The following is a 25,627-nucleotide window of genomic DNA, read 5'->3' as shown; positions in this document are numbered from 1 at the left end:
CTGGGTCCTCAGGTAGATCTATTTCCAATCTTCTGAGGAACCTCCAGATTGATTTCCAGAGTGGTTGTACCAGTTTTCAATCCCACCAGCAACGGAGTAGTGTTCCTCTTTCTTCACATCCTTGCCAACATGTGTTGACACCTGAGATTTTGATATTAGCCATTCTGATTGGTGTAAGGTGGAATCTCAGGGTCATTTTGATTTGCATTTCTCTGATCACTAAGGACTTTGAACATTTCTTTAGGTGCTTCTCAGCCATTCGAGATTCCTCTGTTGTGAATTCTTGGTTTAGTTCTATACCCCATTTTTTTGATTGGGTTGTTTGGTTTTTTTGATGGTTAATTTCTTGAGTTATTAGCCCTCTATTGGATGTGGGGTTAGTGGAGATTTTTTCCCAATCTGTAGGTTGCTGATTTGTCTTATTGGGTTAATTATAAACATAACTCAGAGTCTCTAAGAGCAAATCTGGAAAATAGTGAGGTGGAAATGATTAATGCCCCTGTCATGTTGGTTCCCTGACAGTGAATGCCTAAAGGTGTTTTCATAGGTAATTATACTCGTTTATATCCTGGGCCTCCACGCACAGTGCCAGGGCCCTGTGACTAGTCCTGGCTTCTTCCTTTTCTTACCTGATGTTAAATACCATTGCCTCTAGCCTGCCTTGTTGTGCCGAGAACTGACTTGCATTGTTTTGTTTTCTTCTAAGAAGCAATACAAGTTGAGTATCCAAAAGGTTTTTAGCTAGTATATTGCGTTTCTTAATGAATTCCTGTTTCATATTTATCATATGTATCTCATCTGAAGATAATTTATAGACTTTTTAAAAAAATAAGTTTACCAAACACAGTGTGGAACTTTCTATCTATCTCTGTCAAATTAAAACTCACTAAAGTGTTTCTTGGCTTTTTTTTTTTTTTTTTGTATTCCAGATTTTGGGTTTCCAGATAAGAAATGCTTAACCTATCCTTTACTAGGAATTTAAATGATTAATTTAATAATATTTTAGAGGAAATAATAGCTGGAGTGACAGGTTTCACCTTCATAGAGAATTCACAACCCAGCTGTGTAGATTAATAGAATTTTAATTCTATATTCCATGCCAATATTCATCTGTCTGTCTGTCTGTCTATCATCTGTCTATCTTGGTTTAATGTGGTGCTGAGGAGAGAACCCAGACTTGTGGGAATGCTAGTCAAGCACATTACCACATGAACTGTACAGTCACCTCCTTTTACCTTGTTTCTGTGCAGCCCAGTTTTGAGTGTGTGTGTGTGTGTGTTTATGGCCATGGTATTTGATAATTTCATAAATGTTATATACCTTATGATAAAGGGTTATATAACTTATGTATATTAAAGTCATGCAGAATATTTCAGTAAGAGTTTCTAAGCTGGGAGTGGAAACATATATCTCTAATCTATTCAGAAAGAAGGCTCAGAAAGAAGGATCTCAAGCTGAAGGTTAGCCCAGACTACATCTTTTAAGGTAGCCTGGGCAAGATCCCCAATTAAGATAGATGAATATATGAAGTTCTTGCAGTGGGTGTACATGGTTGTTATTCTAGTTAATCAGAACGGTGAGACAGGAAGACTACAGTTTGAGACCAGTCTGTTTGAGACAGTCTCTCAAATACAGTTTTTAAAAAGCAGTTGGGTTTGTCTCAGTGACAAGGACTTGCTCATTATGTTGAGGCTCTGGATTTAATCCCTAGATTTTAAAAAGTTCCCACTTAGTTAGAGATTTGTCATTTTATTATGATTAAGGCTTTTTAAAATCTTAACTTGTTGTGTGTAATTTTAAAAAGCATGCTATTGCCTTCCCGGGAGCTTGGCCCATGCTCTGACCTCTCCCAGTTCCCTTAGCTCCATCCAGTTTATGCCAGGATCAATCGCAACCACTCCCCAACCCTGGAAAGCCGTGAGCTGCTGTCCACTCTCCACCAGCTCCCTCTTGGCTTCTCTTTTGTTTCTCCTGCCTAGCTTTGCCCGGCTACTGCCCCAGCTTCTCTCTTTCTTTGCCCTCCTTTGCTCCTCAGATGAAAAACACTCAAACAGCTTTATTATTTTAGAACTTGCCAGACAGCATAATTGCTGGACACAGAATTACCTGCCCTTATTAGTTTGCCAATAGCAGCCAGCCTCTGATGGAGGCCTCCGGTTCTAGCTTCCCCAAGATCTTTGTGTTTCTCCTTCCAAAGCCTGGCCGAAAAGATTTCACTCTTTCCCTGTGTCTCTTTTTTTCTTCTCCTGGGACCTGGAAGTCCTACCTGTTCCTGCTGTCCAGCAATTGGCTCCAGATCGTCTTTATTGACCAATCAAGAACCAATTAGGGAATCAGCACCTCTCCCTACATTAACTTATAGTGGTACATGTACATTTTATTGTAGATTTTATAAAGATATAAATTTTTAGGGCAATTCTCTTATGAAAACAAAGAAGTAAATCATAACTATACATCTTATAACTATAAATTTCATTTTTAAACCCACAAATGTCTTGTGCTTTTCAGGTTATAAAAGAACAGGAAGAGTACATTGCTACCCAGTACAAGGAGGTTATTGATTTGGGGCATGAATTGAGGCTAACACAGGAGCAAATGCAGAACACTCATTCAGAACTGGTGGAGGCTCGTCGTCAAGAAGTCCAAGCACAGAGAGAAATAGATAGGCTTGCTGGTGAACTGGAGGATATAAAGACACTCTCTAAAGAGAAGGTAAACCTATTTTAAATAATTTTAACTCCTTTTTAGAAGAGGGCAGATAATGATGCTCATCACTAAACCACCAGTGCTTACTCTTTGTGTTGTGTACTGTGTTGTACTATAGTGTGAATGTGTTTCTTTTAAACTATCACATGTTTATTCTAATATGTGGAATCTTAGAACAAAAAGAGACAAGTAAAGAATCGGGGTGCCTGTGGAAGGGAGAAGAAGTAAAAGAGTGTTATTGGTGTTGGGTGGGTTTAACACAATGAATACATGATAGAGATGATTTACATGTAAGTTATTTTGACATTTTAGTAATTCCAAGACTTTTTATAACTTTGTACTTTAACATTACTGTGGTGGTTCTAATACGCTTGGGCCAACTAGTGGCACTAATAGGAGGTCTAGCCTTGGAGTGGGTGAGGTCTCATTGGAGGAAGTGTGTCACTGTGGTCATGGGCTTGGAGACCCTCCTAGCTGCCTGTAAGTCAGTCTTCTACTGGCTGCCTGTGACCAAGATGTAGAACTGACTCTTAGGTTCTTCTCTACCATCATGTCTGCCTGCACGCTGCCATGCTTCCTGCTATGATGATAATGGATTAAGCCTCTAAAACTGTAAGCCAGCCCAATTAAATGTTGTCCTTTATAAGAGTTGCTTTGTCATGGTGTTTCTTCACAGCAATAAAACCCAAACTAAGACAAATACCACAATGACAATAAAATAGAAGAAGTATATATTTGATATAATTAATTACTCTGTAGTAAACCATGATGACTATTTCATGAAAAATATTTTTTACTTCTCACTCTGGTTGTCTCAGTTACTTTTCAGTGTGAAAATACATCATTATGTATTTCATGTCACCAGACTGTCCTCTTAAAAATGGTTAAAATAGTAGAACCATGCTGGGCAGTGGTGGCGCACGCCTTTAACCCCAGCACTTGGGAGGCAGAGGCAGGTGGATTTCTGAGTTCGAGGCCAGCCTGGTCTACAGAGTGAGTTCCAGGACAGCCAGGGCTACACAGGGAAACCCTGTCTTGAAAAACAAACAAGCAAGCAAGCAAACAAAAAAAGTCGTAGAACCAGGGGTGGTAGTCCACATTTGTAATCCCAGCACATAGTCAGCCAAAGAAGGGGAAGCTCTAGTTTGAGGCTAACCTGGGCTACATTGTGGGATACTATTTAAAAAATAGCCACTTTTATGTTATGTACATATTGCTATAATTTTTTAAATAAAAAGTTAATAAATTCTTTATATTATATTATTTTTTAATAAAATCCCTTCAGAAGTGAACCCTGGCCACACTAGTTCTCAATAAATGGAGTACATAGCACTTTCGATGTTCAAGTGTTTGAGCCACCTTCTAAATAAAAAACCGTCAACATTTCTAACTTTCATAAAAACTTCATTTCAGAAGCTTTGTGATGGTAAAGTACTATTAAAAATCAAGAGTACTAATAAAAACATATTTTCTCAGAAGTTAACAACTTGTTTAAAGAGAATTTAGATTGATTTACTTTTAATTACTTAGACCTTGAGAAAATTTTTTATTTTTATTCTGGAAGTTCTTGTTATTTTTCTGCTTTCTCTTCCATTTAATAATTCATTATAGAAATATAGTGAAACAATTTTACCTTTAGTTTTTGTTAGGCTTAGCTATATTTTTACTCATATTTCTGGATTATTAGATCAATTAAGAATATGTAGGAATATAACAGATACTGGGATGTTTATCTAAAAAAGGGAACATGTCTACTTTTATCTCATTTTTGTCTGAGTTCAGTATAATTGCTTTTATTTGATAAACTAAGATCATTTAATTTCACAGTAAGTGTAAATGGGAGATTACTTAAAATGCAAGTTTTAAAACATTACATTTTAATCCCAAGCTAATTATAGATTCATGTTTATCTTTTGGTTTGGGTCAAACCTGGATTTTTTTATGAATAATCTAGAATTTTATATAGTCTCTTTATATAAGTCATACGTGTAGCTCTTCAACTCACATGAATGGCCAGGCCCCTCCCCTGAGGACCTCCAGCCACCAAATTCTACCCATGGAACACTCTCATTGCCCTAATGGCTGATCTAGCCCTGCCACACAGAGTGCAAAGCTCATATTCTGGTCTTAAAGTCCTACCAATCCCCACCTTGGAAATCTTTACCCTGGAAAGCTGCTCCACCCCATCCCCATCATTAAGGTCATAAAACCTGCCTCTGCTCAGTTCTCTGCTGCTTCTTGCCCAAACAGAGGCAACCACCCTCCTGGGTATTTTCCTCCCAATAAATCTGTTGTATGAGGTTTGTTGTGTGTTGTGACTGTGGTATTCCTTGGCTCCTGACTGCCAGGATTCCTTTCTCCTCAGAGCTGTGACACAATTCTCACAGTCCATTCTCTAGTTACTTTAGTTTTTTCAATTAGAGGGAAAATTAAAATAATAGAATATCTGGTTTTATTGTTATTGGGGCAGTATATGTGTCACTTCCTAAGTAGTTTTGCCTGGTTTTAGTTGGGTAGCAGATGTTTATGACTCTGGTTGAGTTGTTTCAAAACTTTTAACTTAGTTCTTACCTCAAAATAATTCCATGCATATTTCACTAGTGTTTCCTCTTACCTATGAGAAATGCACATTTCAAAGACCTTTAGTGGATGTGTGCTGAGCTCTGCACATACACACTGTACTCTTTGAGATAGACACTTCTGGGCCATTATTAAGTCAAAGGAGGGTTCCTGGAACACAGTTATTATGATAGTAGCTGTGCTGGACAAACAGGTGATTCATGCCATAGTGGACTGAGCAAGAGATACAAGATTTCATCATGCTGCTCGTATTGCCCACAATTTTAAAACTAAAAAGTGTTTATTTCTATAATTTCACATTTATTATCTTTGGACTGTAGTAGACCGCAGGTTGCTGAAACTGCAGAAAGTAAAACAACAGAGAACAAACCTCTTCTACTCAAGGAGAGACTACTGCATTAGTAAAGTCTTGTAATTATGCTGGGCAGTGGTGGTGCATCCTTTTAATTCCAGGACTTGGGAGGCAGAGGCAGGTGGATTTCTGAGTTCGAGGCCAGCCTGGTCTACAGAGTGAGTTCCAGGACAGCCAGGGCTATACAGAGAAACCTTGTCTCAAAAAAACAAAAAAACAAAACAAAAAAACCCAATAAAGTCTTGTAATTAAAATCATAACCACAACTCACAGTAACTAACATAAGTAGGTTTGAATAAAAATACAAATTAGACTAGAGAGATGGCTCAACAGTTAAGAGCACTGCCTACTTGGTTGTTTTTAGAGGTCCTGGCTTTAATTCCCAGCATCTACATGGTGGCTAACAACTGTCTGTCTAACAACTATCTGTAGCTCTGGTTCCAGGGGATCCAACACTTCGTTTTGGCCTGGTGGGTACCAGGCACACAAATTGTGCATATATGTATGTGTGTATGTATGTATACATTCAGGAAAAAAAAAAAAAACCACTCCTACAGATTTTTAAAAAATACAAATCATTCTTGTAAAAACAAATAATTTATATGGTGAGAAAAAATGCAGAGACATACCTGAGAGCAGGCTCTTATCTGCCAACGTGGAGGTAATTATTTGCCAAAGTTCAGCATCTTGTGGTTTTTGTTTCAAGAAAGGATTGGCTCATCAACTTATGTAGAATGTAATGTTTATCTCTGAAATGTCAGTATTCAAAAGTGTACTGTATAATAAGCATGTCTTTTCACATAAAGACTAGCTTGCTTTCATTAAGGTACTGAGCTGATTTAGCTATGATGAACCAAATAAGCTACCTATATTACTTTTATTTAATGTGTCATTTTTAAGGAAGCTCATGGAAACCGTTTGGCTGAAGAACTAGGGGCCGCTCAAGTACGTGAAGCTCATTTAGAGGCAAGAATGCAAGCAGAAATAAAGAAATTATCCTCAGAAGTAGAATCTCTGAAAGAAGCTTATCATATGGAGGTAAAGAAAAATTAAATTTGTGTCAGTAGCCCCCACTAAAATGAATTGACTTACTAGGATGAAAGTATGAGTCTAGTTTTTGAGGTGTTTATTGTAATCTTTAATGCAGTTGTAATGTAATTGTAATACATTATGATCTTCATTTTAAGCTAAATACATTCCCTACCTTTAATGTCCTTGCACTTAAAAGACTGGTGTGCTCTAGAGTTAAGAGGTATAGTTCCTGAGGCAGGCATCCTGAATTCAAATTCTGTTTCTTAACTGAATAATTGAATAAGTTTTTAAATCTCTCCAAGATGTATATAATGATAATAGTTATTTCATAGGACTATCATAAGGAATCAATTAATTACTATATGTAAAGTTCTGAGATTAGAACCTGGCTCATTATAATTGATTGTAGAACTTGTGAAAAACAAATTGGAAATACTTACTATAGACATGGGCCATTCTATGTGATGTGGAGATGCAGTAGTGCAGTACTTGGTGATTTCTAACATCTGCTCTGACAGAGAAGCAACCTTAGAGCCATTTTATCAATATATTCTGAACCTTTATTAAAATTAACAGTATTACTAATTATAATATTTTTCTTTCATTTAAAACATTTGAAAATATTACCCAAAATCATTGTATGTGTTCTAAATAATATTGAGTTTAGTGCTAAGAAAGCTTTTTGTTGTTGTTGTTGTTCTGTAAAACAAAGGCTAAAAGAGCATTTGTATTACACTTTTTCCCCTTTGGAACATTGTCTCACTATGTAGCTCTGGCTATTGTGGAACTCTATGTAGACCAAGCAGGCTTCAAACTCACAGGGATCCACCTGCCTCTGCCTCCTGAGTGCTGGGATTAAAGATGTATGTTACTATTCCTACCTTTGTATTAAACTCTTATTGAGAGTTTAGTAAAAATTTGTGAGGCATTGGCTATGAGGAAAGGGGACTTGTAAGTTTGTCTTATTTAAACACATTTAGATTCAGATCTCTTTGAAAACATAGTGTCTGCAAAATGTAACACATTTTCAAGCTGAATCCACTTCTTATAAGTTTTGTAATCTTTAAGGGCAACTATTAGTCCATCTCAAATATTTGCCATTAACTGTTCATATTTTCTAATCTCTTGTCTACAGTTACCCATTTTAAGCTATTAATTTTATAAATCATGTAACATTAATTTTAAGCAGATAGTTCACAATATTTAAATGGGTTTAGGGGCTGGAGCTCAGCTGGAATGGTGATCTTGTATCTGGAGAGGATTCAGGTCCATTTCCAAGCACCCACACATAGCAGCTCACCACCGTCTGTAACATCAGTGCTGAGGGGTCTCATATCCTCTTCTGACCTGCATGGGTACCAGACATACATGCATCAAAATACTCATACACATAAATTTAAAAAAATAAAATAGCCTTTAAGATTGGAGAGATGACTCAGCAATTAGCATAAGTGATCTTCCAAAGGACCCAGGTTTGATTCCCAGCACTGATCTCAGTGGTTGACAACTTCCTATAACTCCAGCTCTAGCATGTCTATGCTCTGCCTTCTATAGACATTTACTAACTTAATTACATACACAGTCAGTTAAAAATAAATATTTTTAAAAGAAGTTTTAGTGTTATTAGTAAATGGGGATATTTTTAAGTATGACAAAAATATATAATTTATATAAATTATATTTTTATAATTTATATTTTTTCCATTTGATGGTTAACAAAGATTTATTTTTAAAGTGTGTGTGTTGTTTCTATATACAATGAGGGGACTGAGCCAGGCACACTTGCATATGCCTGTAATCTCAGGATTTGAGAGAAACAGGTTTGAGGTCATCCTTGGCTACATAGCAAGGTCTTGAGGCCAGATTGGGCTACATGAGACCATGGCTCTAAAAACCCTAAAAATAAGTAAATGTATAAATCAAACAAGAAGATATAGCATTATAGGTACAGTTTAAAAAGGATTTTTTAGTTTTTATTTTAATTTTATGTATATGGATGTTTTGCCTGAATGTCTGTGTGCAGTGCCTGAGAATGCCAGAAGAGAGTGTTGAATGCCCGGTGTGGTAGTTTGAATAAAAATGGCTTCCCTAGCCTAGTCTACAAAGTGAGTTAGGTCAGCCAAAGCTACACAGAGAAACCCTGTCGCGAAAAACAAATCCAAACCAAAAGGCTCCCATCAGCCAATAGGGAGTAACAGTATTAGGAGGTATAGCCTCGTTGGGTTTTGAGGTCTCAAATGTTCAAGCTGGGCCAGTTCAAGCCATAGTCTCTTCCTGCTCCTTGCAGATCAGAATACAGAGCAAAGGGAGCACTCCTCCTTTATACAGTTGGGAGTGCAAACTTGTATAGCCACTTTGGAAATCAGTGTGGCTGGTTTCTCAGAAAATTAGAAATCTACCTCAAGACCCAGCTATACCACTCCTAGACATATACCCAAAGGACACTCCATCCTATCCCAAGGACACTTGCTCCTCTATGTTCATAGCAACTTTATTCATAATAGCCAGAAACTAAAACAACCTAGATATCAATCAACCAAATAATGGATAAAGAAAATGTGATATATTTGCACAATAAAGTATTACTCAGCTGTTACAAAAATGATGTCATGAAATTCACAGACATGGTCAGATTCCTAGTTACCAGCCCCTAAAGGGATGATGAGTCTTTCTCTGGCTGTATCTGGGCCAGATACCATCAACTGAGGAGAGCCATGGTGTGGCTGGAGAGGTCCAGGGCCAGCTTTCCTGTGCCCACACTACAGCCTGAACCATGGAGTAGGACCAGCTTTCCTGTGCTCACCCCATTGCCTACCTAAGGTGCTGTGAGTTGGTGAGTGTCAGGGCCAGCTCTCCTGTACCCACAAACATCAGCATGGCTTTAGTGGCAGCCCACATCATGGACATCCACATGGATTGTGTGGTGCTAACATAGGCCACAGACATCAACATGGTTCCTGGCTGTATCTGGACCACTGACCTAGTCATGGCCTCAGCAGGACCTCAATATGGCCTTAGGTGGTGATACATACCATTCACTTCAGGATGGACACCCACCCACCCCACCCTCACTCCCACCTGAGCAGCAAAGTCAAAGGACCTCACTAAGGCATCAGTCAGTGGCACAGACTACATGTGTCCATGTGGATCTCAGTTTCACTGTAGACTGGGACAGCAACATGGACCACAGATACCACATGGCCCCCACTGGCATTACAGACCATAATGGTTCTTCAAAGAGATCCAATCCAGAAAGGGAATCTTTTCTCATATCATTGCCCAGAGTCAGGGGATTCCCCTTTTGGGAGGCAGGTTTGGGGGCTGAGTCTGCATCTACATGAGTGATGACAGTACATCAGCCTTCACCTCTCTTCTTGTCACTGCCGTCATGCCTCCAGTTCCCTCCCCAGCACATTGCTCAGCTTTTCTGTTCTTTCCTAACTCTCTATCACACATTTCTTCATTGTGGTGGTGCTTCCAACCCACTACACATGGCCTGGGTGGCGCTCTCAACATTGTCCATTTTTAATTTGATCCCTGCTGCTCAATACCACCAACACTGTGACCTGATGCCAGAAATGCCCCCATCTCTATTTTCTTTCTTTTCTTTTCCTTCCTTTTTTAAAAAAAAAGGTTTTGTTTTTTTATTTTTGTTCTGTGTTTTTTACTGTTGTTTGTGGGTTTTTTTTGTTTTTTTTTTGTTTTTTGTTGTTGTTTTTTTTGTTTTGTTTTGTTTTTTTGAGACAGGGCCTCTTTATATAAACTTTGACTGCCAGGATTAAAGACATGTACTACCACACCCAACTTTGAGGGTATTTTCTTTATAGTACATGTACAGTCATTTCTCATATTTCTCAAGTTGTCTCAAAAATTTATTTTGAATTTATTTATATAAATCTGAATCCAGCCGGGCAGTGGTGGCGCACGCCTTTAATCCCAGCACTTGGGAGGCAGAGGCAGGCAGATTTCTGAGTTCGAGGCCAGACTGGTCTACAGAGTGAGTTCCAGGACAGCCAGGGCTACACAGAGAAACCCTGTCTCAAAGCCCTCTTCCCCCCAAAAAAAATCTGTATCCAAGTATGATATATAGCTAAATATTAAGTGAATGTGGGAGTGTGTTGTTTTCTTTTCTTCCTTGGGTATTACATTTAGTGTGAAATCAGATGTTTATAGCTATACATTTAGTGTCTTTTAAGGAAAAATAATAGTAGCAGGTATTAGAATGTTGTTGAAAACAACTCCATACTGTTTCCTTTTTATAATTTTGGGATTACAAAGATGATTTTACATCAAGAGAACCATGCAAAGTGGAAGGTTTCTGCTGACTCTCAAAAGACTTCTGTTCAACAACTAAATGAACAGCTAGAGAAAGCCAAACAAGAATTAGAAGAAGCTCAGGATACTGTGAGCAATTTGCATCAACAAGTTCAAGACAGGAATGAAGTCATTGAAGCGGCAAACGAAGCATTACTTATTAAAGTAAGTGAGCAGATAGAAGCAATGAAATACATTTGTGCTAAAGGTCTTCATGACAGATTATTGGCTTGAAATATAATACATTGTTTTAGAAAATAAATATAAGAAAATATAAGAAATATAATAAGAAAATATAAGAAATATAAGAAAAGAGTATAGCAGAATATTAGTTAGGAATCATTTCATTGACTTTTTTTAAATGACATTTTATGGTCATGATTGTTTCTATCCTAAGTCTCTGGGCTATCCAGCCTCTAGGTCCTGGTGTTCCAAGTAGTGTCAGGGTTGGGCTCCCTCTCATGGCATGGGTCTCAAGATGGACCAGGTGGCCACTTGCCACATTTAACCCAGCACATCTTGTAGGCAGGACAATTGTAGGTCAGAGGTTTTGTGGCTGGATTGGTGTCCCAGTCCTTCCATTGGAAGTCTTCCCTAGATATAAGATCTGGCCAGTTAAGGTTCCATGGCCCTCCCATTGCTGGAGTCTTAGCTAGGGTCATCCTCATAGATTGCTGGGAGTTTCCATTGCCCTAGGTTTCTAGCTTGTCCCAGAGATGCTCCTCTTCCGATTCCAGTCGTCTCTCCCAGTGCTCTCTCCCTCCTTGCTTCTCCTACCTGATCCCTCCTGTCCCCATCCCTGTCCTCCAACCCCCAGCCACCTGAGATGTCTATTCTGTTTCCCCTTTACAGTGGCATTCATACATTCTCTTCCCTCCCCCAACCCCCTGCCCCTTGAGCCTTCTTTGTTACTTAGCCTCTCTGCCTCTGTGGATTGCAGCATGATTATCCTTTAAGGTTAATAATCCACTTATAAGTGAGTACATACTATGTTTTTATTTCTGGGTTTAAGTTACATTATCCAGAATAATCTTTTCTAATTCTATCCACTTGCCTGCAAATTGCATGATATCATTATTTTTGCAGCTGAGAAATAGTCCATTATGTAAATATACCTTGTTTTCTTTATCCACTCTTCAGGTGAAGGACATTTAAATTGTTTCCAATTTCTGGATATTACAAATAAAGCTGCTATGAACATAGTTAAGGAAGTGTCCTTGTGATAGTATGGAGTGTGCTTTGGGTATATGCCCAATAGTTGTATAACTGGGTCTTGAGGTTGATTGATTCCCAATTTTCCAGGGAACTACCATACTGATTTTCAAAGTGGCTGTACAAGTTTACTCTACCACCAGCAAAGGAGGAGTGGAGTGTTCCCCTTTTCCACATCCCCAACAGCATGAGCTGCCACTTGTGTTTTTATCTTTGCCATTCTGGTGTAAAATGGAATCTCAGAGTTGTTTTGATTTGTATTTCTCTGATAGCTAATGATGTTGAACATTTCTTTAAGTATTTCTCAGCCATTTGAGATTCTTCTATTGATAATTCTCTGTTTAGATTTGTACTCCTCTTTTAGTGTTTTTAATTGGATATTTTATTTACATTTCAGATGTAATCCCCTTTCCCCCCAGCACCTAGGAACCCCCTATCCCATTTCCCCTCCTCCTGCTTCTATGAGGGTATGCCCCCACCCACCCTTCCACTTCCACCTCCCCACCCACTATTTCCCCCCACACTGGGGCATCAAGCCTTCACTGGACCAAGGACTTCCTCACCCACCTATGCCTGACACTGTCATCCTCCCCTACATATACAGCTGGCCCCTCCCTATGTGCTCCCAGGCTGGTGGTTTAGACCCTGGGAGCTCTGGTTAGTTGGCATTGTTGTTCTCCCCATGGGGCCACAAACCCCTTCAGCTCCTTTAGTCCTCTAACTTCTCCATTGGAAACCCCATGATCAGCTCAATGGTTAGCTGTGAGCATCTGCTTCTGTATATGTCAGGCTCTGGCAGACCTCTAAGGAGACAGCTATATCAGGCTCCTGTCAGCATGCACTTCCTGGCATCCACATCAGCGTCTACCTTTGGTAAATGCACAAGGAATGGATACCCAGGTGGAATGCTCTCCAGACAGCCCCTCCTTCAGTTTCTGTCCCATTCTTTGTTTCCATATTTGCTCCCATGCATATTTTGTTACCTCTTCTAAGAAGGGCCAAAGCACCCACACTTTGGTTTTCCTTGTTCATGAGCTTCATGTGGTCTGTGAGTTGTATCTTGGATATTGCGAGCTTTTGGGCTAATATCCAATTATCAGTGAGTGCATACCATGTGTATTCTTTTGTGATTGGGTTACTTCACTCAGGATGGTATTTTATAGTTCCATCCATTTACCTAAGAATTTATCAAATTCATTGTTTTTAATAGCTGAGTAATATTCCATTGTGTAAATGTACCACATTTTCTGTTCCTCTGTTGAAGGACATCTGGATTGTTTCCAGCTTCTGGCTATTATAAATAAGCCTGCTATGAACATAGTGGAGCATATGTCCTTGTTATATGTTGGAACATCTTCTGGGTATATGTCCAGGAGTGGTATAGCTGGGTCCTCAGGTAATGTTATGTCCAATTTTCTGAGGAACTGCCAGACTGATTTCCAGAGTGGTTGTACCAGCTTGCAATCTCAGCAACAATGGAGGAGTGTTCCTCTTTCTCCACATCCTCAACAGTATCTGCTATCACCTGAGTTTTTGATCTTGGCCATTCTAAATGGTGTGAGGTGGAATCTCAGAGCTGTTTTGATTTGCATTTTCCTGATGACTAAAGATGTTGAACATTTCTTTAGGTGCTTCTCAGCCATTCGAGTTTCCTCAGTTGAGAATTCTTTGTTTAGCTCTGTACCCCATTTTTAAATAGGGTTATTTGGTTGTCTAGAGTCTTAATTTCTTTTTTTCTTTTTTTTTTTCTTTTGGTTTTTCGAGACAGGGTTTCTCTGTGTCCTGGCTGTCCTGGAACTCACTCTGTAGACCAGGCTGGCCTCGAACTCAGAAATCTGCCTGTCTCTGCCTCCCAAGTGCTGGGATTAAAGGCGTGAGCTACCACCACCCTGCTAGAGTCTAATTTCTTGAGTTCTTTATATATATTGGATATTAGCCCTCTATCAGATGTAGGATTGGTAAAGATCTTTTCCCAATCTGTTGGTTGTCATTTTGTCCTATTGACAGTGTCCTTTGCCTTACAGCTTTGCAAGTTTATGAGGTCCCATTTGTCAATTCTTGATCTTAGAGCATAAGCCATTGGTGTTCTGTTCAGGAACTTTTCCCCTGTGCCTAGGTATTCAAGGGTGTTGCCCAACTTCTCTTCTAATATTTTCAGTGTACCTGGTTTTATGTGAAGGCTCTTTATCCACTTGAACTTGAGCTTTGTACAAGGAGATAAGAATGGATCGATTTGCATCCTTCTACATGTTGACCTCCAGTTAAACCAGCACCATTTGTTGAAAATGCTGTCCTTTTTCCACTGGATGGTTTTAGCTCCTTTGTCAAAGATCAAGTGACCATAGGTGTGTGGGTTCATTTCTGGGTCTTCAGTTTTATTCCACTGATCTGCCTGCCTGTCTCTGTACCAATACCATGCAGGTTTTTTTTTGTTTTTGTTTTTTTTTTTTATCACTATTGCTCTGTAGTACAACTTGAGGTCAGGGATGGTGATTCCCCCAGAAGTTCTTTTATTGTTGAGAATAGTTCTCACTATCCTGGGGTTTTTGTTATTCCAAATGAATTTGTAAATTGCTCTTTCTATCTCTATGAAGAATTGATTTGGAATTTTGATGGGGATTGCATTGAATCTGTAGATTGCTTTTTGATGGCCATTTTTACTATATTAATCCTGCCAGTCCATGAGCATGGGAGGTCTTTCCATCTTCTGAGATCTTCTTCGATTTCTTTCTTCAGAGACTTGAAGTTCTTGTCATACAGATCTTTCGCTTGCTTGGTTAGATTCACTCCAAGATATTTTATATTATTTGTGACTATTGTGAAGGGTGTCATTTCTCTAATTTCTTTCTCAGCCTGTTTATCCTTCGAATAGAGGAAGGCTACTGATTTGTTTGAGTTGATTTTATATCCAGCCACTTTTTGTGATGTTTTGGCAAAGAATGTGCCTCCATTTTGCTCTCGTGCTAAAAATCTACCTAAAGCTAAATTGAAGAGTTTGAAACTAATTTTTTAGGCAGAGATTTCAAGAGGATTTAATTAAGTGATGACTTTGTCGTGTTGTTTATTAGTGACCACTCTTAATGCTTATCTACAAGAACAAGAACAAGAATAATGTAATTTGAGGAGAAAATGAGCACCAGGAAAAGGCATTGTTGCCTTGAGGTGAACCCCACCCAGGTAACCCTGCAACTTGTGAAAAGAAAAGGGTTTAGGAATTATCTGTGCCTAATGAGCATAACAAATCAAAGCTTATGCAAATAGAATTCAAGGAGGGGGCCAGAGTCAATCATATGGTTCTGGCTATAGAGTCATGAAGAGTACAGGAATAAAGAAAGGGGTTATGGAATCTCCCTCCATGTTAAGGAAACCTCAGAGGCCAGGCTTGTGGCATGGGAGTCCTTGATTGGAGCGTGGGAAAGGCAGTTCAATTCCTGAAAGTGAATCTAGGATTGTGTTGGAGACACTAAGATGACGGAGGTGCTAGAGCAGAGGAATGACTGCTAGGAAGAGCTGTTGGCAGGAACTGAAACCCATCCAAAACAGGAAACTGTGCTGCAATCATCAAAGTTGTTAAGAGTGAAGCCATCTAAGCCTTTGGACAGGATTTAGAGTTTGCCCTGTTGGATTTTGGTCTTCCTTTGGTCCAGTATTTTCTCACTATGCCCTCATTCATCCTTTTTAGAATGGTAATGTATTTTCTATGCCATCGTATATTAGAAGAATAATTTGCTTTTTGACTTTATAGGGAGTATAGTTAAGAGATTGCCTTTAGTTTCAGAAGAGACTTTTGTCTTTAAAACTGTTAAGACTGTGAGGTCTTTTGAAGTTGGACTTTTGCATTGTGGTATGGCCATAAGCCTTTGGGTGCCAGAAAGTGGAATGCAGCGGTTTGGATGAGAATGGCCCCTAAAGGCTCATAGGTTTGAATATTTGGTTCCAGGTTAGTGGAACATTGGGAAGGATTAAGAGACGTGGCCATTTTGGAGGAAATATGGCAATGGGACTGGGCTCTGAGGTTTCAAAAGTCTCTGCCATTTCCGATTAGCTCTCTCTCTGTCTCTTTGCCTCATGCTTGTGGATCAGATAAAAGCACTTAGCTGCTTCTTCAGTACCATGTCTACCTGCCTGCTGTTATACTTTCCCACCATGATGATGATGAACTTATTACCCTCTGAAATGTAAGCCCCATTGAATACTTTTTTCTATAAACTGCCTTGGTCATGGTGCTTTGTCACAGGAATAGAAACACAACTAAGACAATAACTAATATGTACTTACTTCTTATTATAAATTCTTAAAGTAGTCCTTTTATGTATGTCCATGTTAGATTAAGAAAAAAATAGTTCACCTCTATACTTTCACAGATAAACTTATAGGTATAAGATTGAAATCTTTAACATTTAAATATTCTCTAAGGAAAATCCAGGTTTTATAAAATTCCTTAGCATATTGGGAGCAATTTTCAAATAATAATATTTAATTTTCACAAAATGCAATTATCTGTAGTAGAAGAAGGTTTGAACAACACTTGTAAAATTCTCAAGAATTATTATTTTAAAAGTTCCCATACTCTCAGAACAGGAGCGGGTAATGACTGAACTGTAAAAAAAAATAAAAATAATCTAAAAAAAGTGCCCATACTGAGACAGAAGCTAACAAAGATGACTTCTAAGAGTCTATAATTTTATAAGTAGTTTATTAAACAGAAATATATTGAGCATGTACTATGTACCAATTTTTCTACAGGAATCAGAATTAACCAGATTGCAAGCCAAAATTTCTGGACATGAAAAGACAGAAGACACCAAGTTTCTATCAGCTCCATTTACAACAGAAATTATACCTGATACTCAAGATCAAAAGTTTGCCAAACATCCTCAGATTTCATTCTTCAAATGCAGAAAACTACGTCGCTCTATTAGTGCCAGTGACCTTAGTTTCAAAAGTCATGGTAATGATGATCTCTCTGAAGAATTGCTACAGGACTTAAAGAAAATGCAATTAGAGCAACCGTTGGCATTGGAAAGTGGTCATAAAGACCTACCTTTAGCCCATTCAGAGTCATTTAAACCTCTCTCATATAACCTAGAAGATGATAGTTCTGAAAGTAATGACTTCAGTACTCTTAGTGGAATGCTGAGATACATAAACAAAGAAGTGAGACTGGTGAAAAAGTCTTCTCTGCAAACAGCTGCTGGTTTAAATCAGGTGTGTATTTTACATATTACCAGATACATTAATTTGTTGTTCTATACTTGTAATCTCAGCACTGGGGAGACAGAAACAGAAAGATTGTAAGTTGGATATTCTCACACACCTCCCCCCAAAAGTAATATTTTTATTCAGTGAAAATATTTTTATTACTTTGGGGGGGGGACCCCATATATATTGACTTTCTCTTATTCAAAATGTTTGGGACCAGTAGTGTTAGGCTTCCTCAAATTGGGACTATTTGCATAGTAGCTTGGAGATTGTCTTAGTCAGGGTTCATATTCCTGAACAAAACATCATAATGAAGAAGCAAGTTGGGGAGGAAAGGGTTTATTCAGCTTACACTTCCACATTGCTGTTCATCACCAAAGGAAGTCAGGACTGGAACTCACACAGGGTAGGAAGTTGGAGACAGGACTGGATGCAGGAGCCATGGAGGGTGCTGCTTACTGGCTTGCTCACCTTGCTTTCTTATAGAACCCAGGACCACCAGCCCAGGGATGGCATCACACACAATGGGCTAGGCCCTCCCTGCTTGATCACTAATTGAGAAAAGGCCTTACAGCTGGAGCTCATGAAGGCATTTCCTCAAGGGAGGCTCCTTTCTCTGTGATAACTCCAGCTGTGTCAAGTTGACACACAAAACCAGCCAGTACAGAGATATTATGAACAAATGAGTTTTTGAAACCGAAGTGTAAAATTTAGATATCAGCATATACATGATATTTAAAGCCATAACTCTGGGTTATACAAGTGGTTTAAACTGAGACAGAAACAGTCATTCCTGAAGTGTTTTACTGTAAGCACTCAAGAAATTGAGGAATCTAGGATGGGAAATGTAGCTCAGTTGATAACGTGTCTGCCTACTATGCCTGATGTTCTAGGTTCACCCTTCAGCACTGCATACACTAGGCATCCACCTGTGTGGGATTATATTATAATATTATACATTATTATTATAGGATTAGAAGTTTATGGTTGAGTGACTTCTAGGCTATCCTGAGCTGCATGAGGTATTGTCTCAAAAATAAACAAACAAAAATAAAAAACAAAAAAATGAACAACAAACCAACCAACCAAAGACAACTTTTTTGAAAGAAGCAAGGTAGATCTCTGAGTTCTAGACCAGCCAGGACTATACAGTGAGACCCCATTTGAGAGAGAGAGAAACAGAAAGACAAGGTGGTGAGGATGGAGTAGTGATGGAGACTTAAGATTTCAATATAGTTAACTGAAAACATTTTATGAAATAGAAAAAAAAAAAACAAGAGAACATCCTAGTTCACAAGCCATGCTAAATACAAAACATAAGGCGGTCACTGTGCCTGTGTTGCTAAGTAAAGCAAAGAGCGATTTTGACTGCAACATGTGTTACTATGTAGGCTGTCGATGGCCTCTGTGTGACAACCTGTGAGTGAGAATAGGTGTGAAAGCTTTGTAGAGACAAGACACCAGGATTTTCATAAACAGTAAAGCAGTAAGCCAGTACTAAAAGGGTGGTCTTTTGTTTGTTTGTTTTTTTTTTTTATTAAAAGATAAACATTTTGTGTCTTAGTAGGAATAATTCAGTAGACATGGAAAAATGGTAATTTAGCCCAGAGAACAGAATGAGAAACATATTTCAAGTAGACTTAAAATGAGATTCTAGAGAAGCAGAGTTGGTCTTGTGTAAAAGATAGGGGAGCACAGTTCATTTACGTGAGTGAAAAGGAAGACCAGTTATATGGATATTAAAAAAAAACAAATTGAGAGGAAGGTTTCTGCTGGGAGAGAAGTTTCTTTTATCAATTGTCTCTTTGTGAAAAAATAAACAAGGTTATTATCTAAGTCAGGGTAAGGTAATAGATATTTGGTGGTTTTTGTTGTTGTTTTGGTTTGGATCTTTTTTTGTTTTGTTTTGTTTTGTCTTGTTTTACAATTTTAGTATGCAAACCCTGGCTGGCCTCCAACTCACAGAGCTCCACCTACTTGTACCTCTTAAATGCTAAGATTAAAGGCGTGCACTATCCCAGTAGACAAAGGTATTAGAGGCTTAAGAGCAAGAAAACTAGCATGCCTTTAATCCCAGCAGGTAGCAAGAGGCAGGTGGATCTCTGTGAGTTCAAGGGTAGCCTGGTTTACAGAATGAGTTCCAAGAGAGCCAGCGCTATAAAGAGAAACCCTGTTTCTGGGGTGGGGAAGAGGGGAAAGGAAAACTCCATGAAGCAGTTAACTTAAAGCTTAGAGAGTAGAAAAGTACAAATACCACCCTACCAGGGAAGCTCAGTGGACTTCCTAGATGGATAGCCATGTAAAATATAGATCAGCCAGTATTATCTACCAGGAAGTTTACTAAGAATCTATTAGGAACTTATTAAATATTATTCATAACCATCCTGTTTCCAAAACCGGTAGTAAACTAGTTCACAAAATTTGATTATGAGAAGTGACAGAATCAGCTAAAGGGAAAACAAAGGTAGAAAATAAAGAAAAATCAAGAGAACAACAAAATATATAGGAACATAGATAAGTCATGTCAAATTCAAGGTATGGTAAGATTTGACCTATATTTTTTAAACTCAAGTCTTCCTTCTGTTTTTCTTCTTTTCTATGTCTGTTACAAGTATTTCTCTCTTACTTTTTGCTTCATTTTTTTTCTAGATTTTTATAACCAGTTTGCCCTCACTTACTGTGTATATTAGTATAAACCATGTGACATTGATGTCTGAATGTTATTTCTGAAGATTTATTTTTATTTTATTAATGATTATGTATGTGTGCATACATGTGTTTATGAGGATTTATGCACAAGTGAGTGTGTGTGCCTTCAGAGTCTAGAAGAAAGTGTAGGATCTCCTGGAAGTGGAGTTACAGACACGTGTGAGTCACCAGACATGAGTGCTGGGAGTCAAACCTGGGTCTTTGAACTGCTTAGCCCTCTCTGCAGCCCCTGCATCTGTATTTTATGTTCCACGCTGGGAGCTAAATCCTGGTTTAACTGTCTGCTTCTGTACAATCTCCAAACTTGCATTTTTATAACCATGTAATATATTATTGAAATTTTCTGATTTTTTTTTTCCAATTGGTTAAATATTTTCCACTTTATCTTTAAATTTTGTGCTTGAATGTTATGGTAGATTTTAATGATAAATCAATATGATTTTAATATTTATAATATTAATCTATTATTTTGTATTATTCTAGGGAGGAAAATTGTAATTAAAAGAAGATGTCTATTTCATGAAAAATGGAATTGTTGGTACTGTACTGTTTATTATATGTATGTAGTGAATATTTCATTGAAGCTGTTATTTTATTATTTTTGAATAAATTTTTATATTTTAATATTCTAAAGAAACCTTTCTAAAATATACTTATATTTGTAGTGAAAATTAAGTCAATTTATTGATTTTTTTGGTGAAAATTACTGTGTTCTTTGTCTTTGTCTTACATAACAATAATTGCTAAAATATCTAAAAGTACATTTAGTATTTGCATTTTGAGTCATACTATTATATTTTCTGCTATTTTTTCAAATATTTACTTGTAATAATACTTTTATGAATTTACAAATCATTGTGTGATAAGTTCTTAAGACTTGCTGGGTGTTTGCTGTTTATTATTTAATATTTTAGATTCTTTATATTTTGAAACCTATTTAATCCTCAGAACAGCCTGATGAAGTAGATATGGTATTATTTCTGTTTTTAAATAGAATTATTTAACATGGTAGAATTATATGTTCTAAAGAAAGTTAATCACTGTGAGTTAAGTGATAGTTTTGAGTTAGTGACTCCATTTATACGTGATTAGCACTAAGTGTTGAACATTGAAACCTTAATGTGTTACTAGTCACTATGTGGGTGCTGAGAGTCAAACAGGTCCTCTGGAAGAGGAGCCAGTGCTCCTAACCATGGAACCATCTCACCAGCCCTATCCATTCATATGTCAGTAGTACCATCTGAGTAACACCAATTTAGAAACTCTAGAACCAAAACGTATATTTGAAAGTTTAAAACACCCAATATTTGAAAGTTTAAAACACCTAATATGAGCCTAACAGAAACAATGACAATTGGCAATGACAGAAATATTAGTTGACCTAAAGACAGTTGACTAGAAAATATTCAGTCTGAAGAACAAGAAGAAAAATGATAAAATGATAGGATACATATGAGAACAACATACAGCATGTAGGAAGAGAAACGGGGTAGAAAAGGTATTTAGAGTTATAGCTGAAAGTACCTCAACTTACTGAAATAAAAGCTGTAGTTCAGTAAAGTCTAAGTAGGACAAATTCTCTCTCTCTCTCTCTCTCTCTCTCTCTCTCTCTCTCACACACACACACACACACACACCTACTTATTTGTATAGTAGTAAAATCCTGAAAACCAAAACCATAATATCTTAGAAGCACATGACGAGAGACTTATGCAGGAAGACAGCATCAAAAGAAGGCTGCTGTCTAAGTATTACTTATAAACAATCTGCCTTTATTTTTATTTTTTTGACACAGTCTTATTATGTACCCTTGGCTGGCCTAGAATTTGCCATGTAAGCCATGTTGGCCTTGAACTCACAGAAATTAACCTGCCCCTGCCTCTAGATTAAAGGTATGTGCCACAATGCCCAGCAGTTTGACATAATTTAAACATAAAAACGGTGCAAACAATAGGATTGATCAAGCAATAAGCATAAGCAAACTTCAGGGCTATGTTAGTATCAGACAAAGTGAATGTCCAAGAGAGGTGTTGTCACTGTAGACAAAGAATGATTCCTAGTTGTAAAGGCAGATATACTCTTAAATGTATACACCTCAAACGCCAGACTTTAAACTAACAGAATTAAAAAGAAAGAATGAAAGAAAGTACACAACTGTAGTAGGAAACTTTAACCTCTGCTTTTTAGTAATTGAAAAAAATAATAAAATGAAAAATACATAAATATGGACCCTATCAACATTAATTTAGGGAATATTAGGTACACCTTTTATACCTGTCACTAACTTGGCAAATTAGATGAATTTTCAGGTCTAGGTAACTTTGCCATATTAATAAAGTCTAGAAAACATCTAAGGAAGAAATAGTAACTATTTTAAAGGAATTTTTCAAAAAATAAAGGAGGAAAACCCTACAACTTATTTTGGGGGTCAATATAATCATTAGACAGTATCATTTGAAAACATTACATGAAAAGAAGACATCTCATGTGAACATAGACACAGGACACCACACTAAATTCCCGAGACCAAATTTGGTGGGTCTCTGATTTGGAAATAAAATGTGTTATATTAATATTTTATCTATGGCTGGTTTTGCACTGTATTGTTTCTTAATTAAATAGTTGTGGCAAAGACAATATGGATATTAACAGTGTTTAACCTGTTTTAAAAAATTATTATAAATTTACAAAATTAATAGATCCAAAAAGAGAGTTCTTGACTATAACAACTGGATAACATGGATTATATATGCATTTATTATATAAATAATGTCTATTCATACGTGAATACCACATATATAACAGTACACATTTTATATATTTACATATTTATGAGGTGTTTTGTTTTTGTTGTTTTGTTTTGAGGCAGGGACTCAAACTATTGCCTAGGCTGGCCTGGGACTAACTATGGAACCCACTAGACTGGCCTTGAACTCATGACAGTCCTCTTGCCTTAGCACCCCCAAGCAGTGAGATGTCAGACATGCACTATTATGCTTGGCTATTTGATTGGGGTTTTTTTTTTTGAGATTTTGTTTATTTTTATATGTGTATGAATGTTTGTCTAATTATATGTTTGTACCATATTCATGTGGTGCTGATGGAAGCCAACATCAAGCATCAGATTCCCCGGGACTGAAGTTACGGATGATTGTGAGTTGCCATGTAGGTACTGGGTATTAAAACCAAGTCCTCTGGAAGAACCAAACCACTGAGCTATCTCTCAACCACTTAATTGATTTCCTCTCTCCTTCCCTCCCTTTCTTCCTCCCTACCACTTGCCTTCCCACTTTCTTCTTTCTCCTTTCTTTCCTTCTTTCCTTCCTCCTTTTCTGTATTGTTTTGGGATACAAACCCAGAGCCTCATACATGATAAGCAAGGAACATTGACCTATATCCCTAGCCCTATTTAATTGGTTATCACAAGATACTAAAGTTGTTTGATGTTGAAGTCTTTAACAAATAAAGTACAGGGGAAAAAAAAGAACATCACTATTCACTTGATATCATATATACAATCTACCTCACAGGCTGGAGAGATAGTGCAGAAGTATGAGGACTTGAGTATAAATCCCCAGAACTCAATATAAATTAGGCATTTAGTACAACTGTTATAATCTCAGCATATCTATGGGTAGGTAGTTGGCAAAAGAATTTCCAGAAGTCCATGGGCCACCTAACCTGATATATGCAGCAGAAAAAGAAGCAACCAGAGACCCTGTCTCAAAACCAGATAGGAGGCAAAAACTAACAGCCACAACCAAGATTGTCCTCAAACTTCTACACAAATGCTGTGCTACATATGCCCTGCATTTACATACATACATACATACATACATACATACATACATATGTATATATGTGTATAAATATGTATGTATATATGTATACACACACAGTCTTAGTTTGGGTTTTATTCTGTGAAGACACCATGACCTTGGCAACTCTTATAAAGACATTAAATTGGGGCTGGATTACAGATTTAGTCCATTATCATAATGGTGGGAAGAATGGCAGCATGCAGGCAGACATACTGGAGAAGGAGCTAAGATTTCTACATCTGGATCAACAGACAGCAGGAAGAGAACTGTCTTGAGCTTCTGAGTTCCCAAAGTCCATCCCACAGTGACACACTTCCTCCAACAAAGCTGCACCTACTCCAACAAGGTCACACCTCCTAATAGTGCCACTATTGAACCTATGAGGGTCAATTTTTATCCAAACCACTACAAACAGAAACAAGCTAGGTCAGAATGGATCATAGATATGAATATAAACATTATAAACCTTCTAGAAGAGAAATAGAATAACTTCATGATCCTGTGCTAGGCAAATTTGTTAGGACCCAGAAAGTACTAATTATAAAAGTCAATAAGCTGGACTTCAAAATTCATAACCGCTTATCATTTCCCACCATTAAGAAAATGAAAAGGCAAACTGCAAAATGAATACCATTAGTATATATAACATAGATGTTGTTGATATAAAGAGTTCTCTGTAACTACATAAAAGACAAACATCCAAATTTAAAATTGACAAACACATTTGAGTAGATATGCTTCTTCAGAGTTTGTATGAATGATTATGTGCCCTGTTACAAAGTGGACAACATCTTTGGTCACTAGAAAAATGAAAATTGAAAGGAAAAAAAAGCAGGGCTGGAGAAATAGCTCAGCAGTTAAGACTTCTTTTTGTTCTTGCAGAGGCCCAAATTCAGTCTCCAGCTTCCACATGGTTGCTCCCCTCTGAAGCACATAGCTTCAGTTTAAGGGAATCCGATGCACTCTTCTGGAGGGTACCTGCACATACATGATGCACACACATACACTTGGACACGCATAAAGTGAAATCTTTTTAAAAATTAAATGCACAATGATATAAAAGATAATACCAAAACACTGAATATCAGATATCTAGAGCATCTAGGACCACTTGAAAACTTGTCAGCTTCTTTTAATACTGTTCATCATCTATTGAATGATCCAAGAGTATCATTTCTTTGTATTTTACCAGAGAGATGAAAGTATACATCCACCAAAAGTCTTGTATATTCATGTTCAAAAGACCTTCCCCATCTAAGGCAGAAACAAACTCAGATGTTACTGGTGCTTGATATATTAAAGCGTCAACCATTGTAAAAAGAGTGAACTTTATAATTGATAGCATAGGTAAATCTCAAAATTATACTGAAACAAGAAAACTATATGTAAAGAAAATCATATATTATTTTTAAGTGGATATTTTAGTTATTTACATTTCAAATATTATCCCCTTTCCTGGTTCCCCTCTGCATACTCGATATCCCATCCCCCCCCTTACCTTGCTTCTGTGAGGGTGCTTCCCCACCCACCCACCCACCCACCCACACCTGCCTCACCCTAGCATTCCTCTGCACTGGGCCATCAAGCCTTCACAGGACCAAGGCCTCTTTTCCCATTGATGGCAGATAAACCCCTTCAGCTCCTTCAGTCCTTCCCCTAACTCTAGGCATTGGGATCCCTGTGCTCAGTTGGCTGCAGG

At 37.7% G+C, this 25,627-nt stretch overlaps 1 protein-coding gene across 5 annotated transcripts in view; it reads left to right on the top strand.

Annotated features, from left to right (window-relative positions):
• Ccdc18 (coiled-coil domain containing 18) overlaps positions 1-20,950 on the top strand; it is a 96,412-nt gene extending 75,462 nt beyond the window's left edge. For 3 of the 5 annotated variants that reach the window (XM_076937774.1, XM_076937773.1, XM_076937776.1), the window contains 4 exons: positions 2,509-2,712; positions 6,539-6,676; positions 10,949-11,149; positions 16,943-20,584. In XM_076937774.1, the coding sequence (XP_076793889.1) occupies positions 2,509-2,712; positions 6,539-6,676; positions 10,949-11,149; positions 16,943-17,494 (1,095 nt within the window). In that variant the 3' untranslated portion in view covers positions 17,495-20,584. The other 2 variants (XM_034509275.2, XM_076937775.1) reach the window with 2 other exon arrangements.
• Positions 20,951-25,627: the final 4,677 nt, after the last annotated feature.

Source organism: Arvicanthis niloticus, chromosome 7, assembly GCF_011762505.2.
Source record: "Arvicanthis niloticus isolate mArvNil1 chromosome 7, mArvNil1.pat.X, whole genome shotgun sequence".
NCBI lineage: Eukaryota > Metazoa > Chordata > Mammalia > Rodentia > Muridae > Arvicanthis > Arvicanthis niloticus.
Note: the sequence above shows the minus strand (reverse complement) of the source record. Positions and strands in the feature narration are given on the sequence as shown.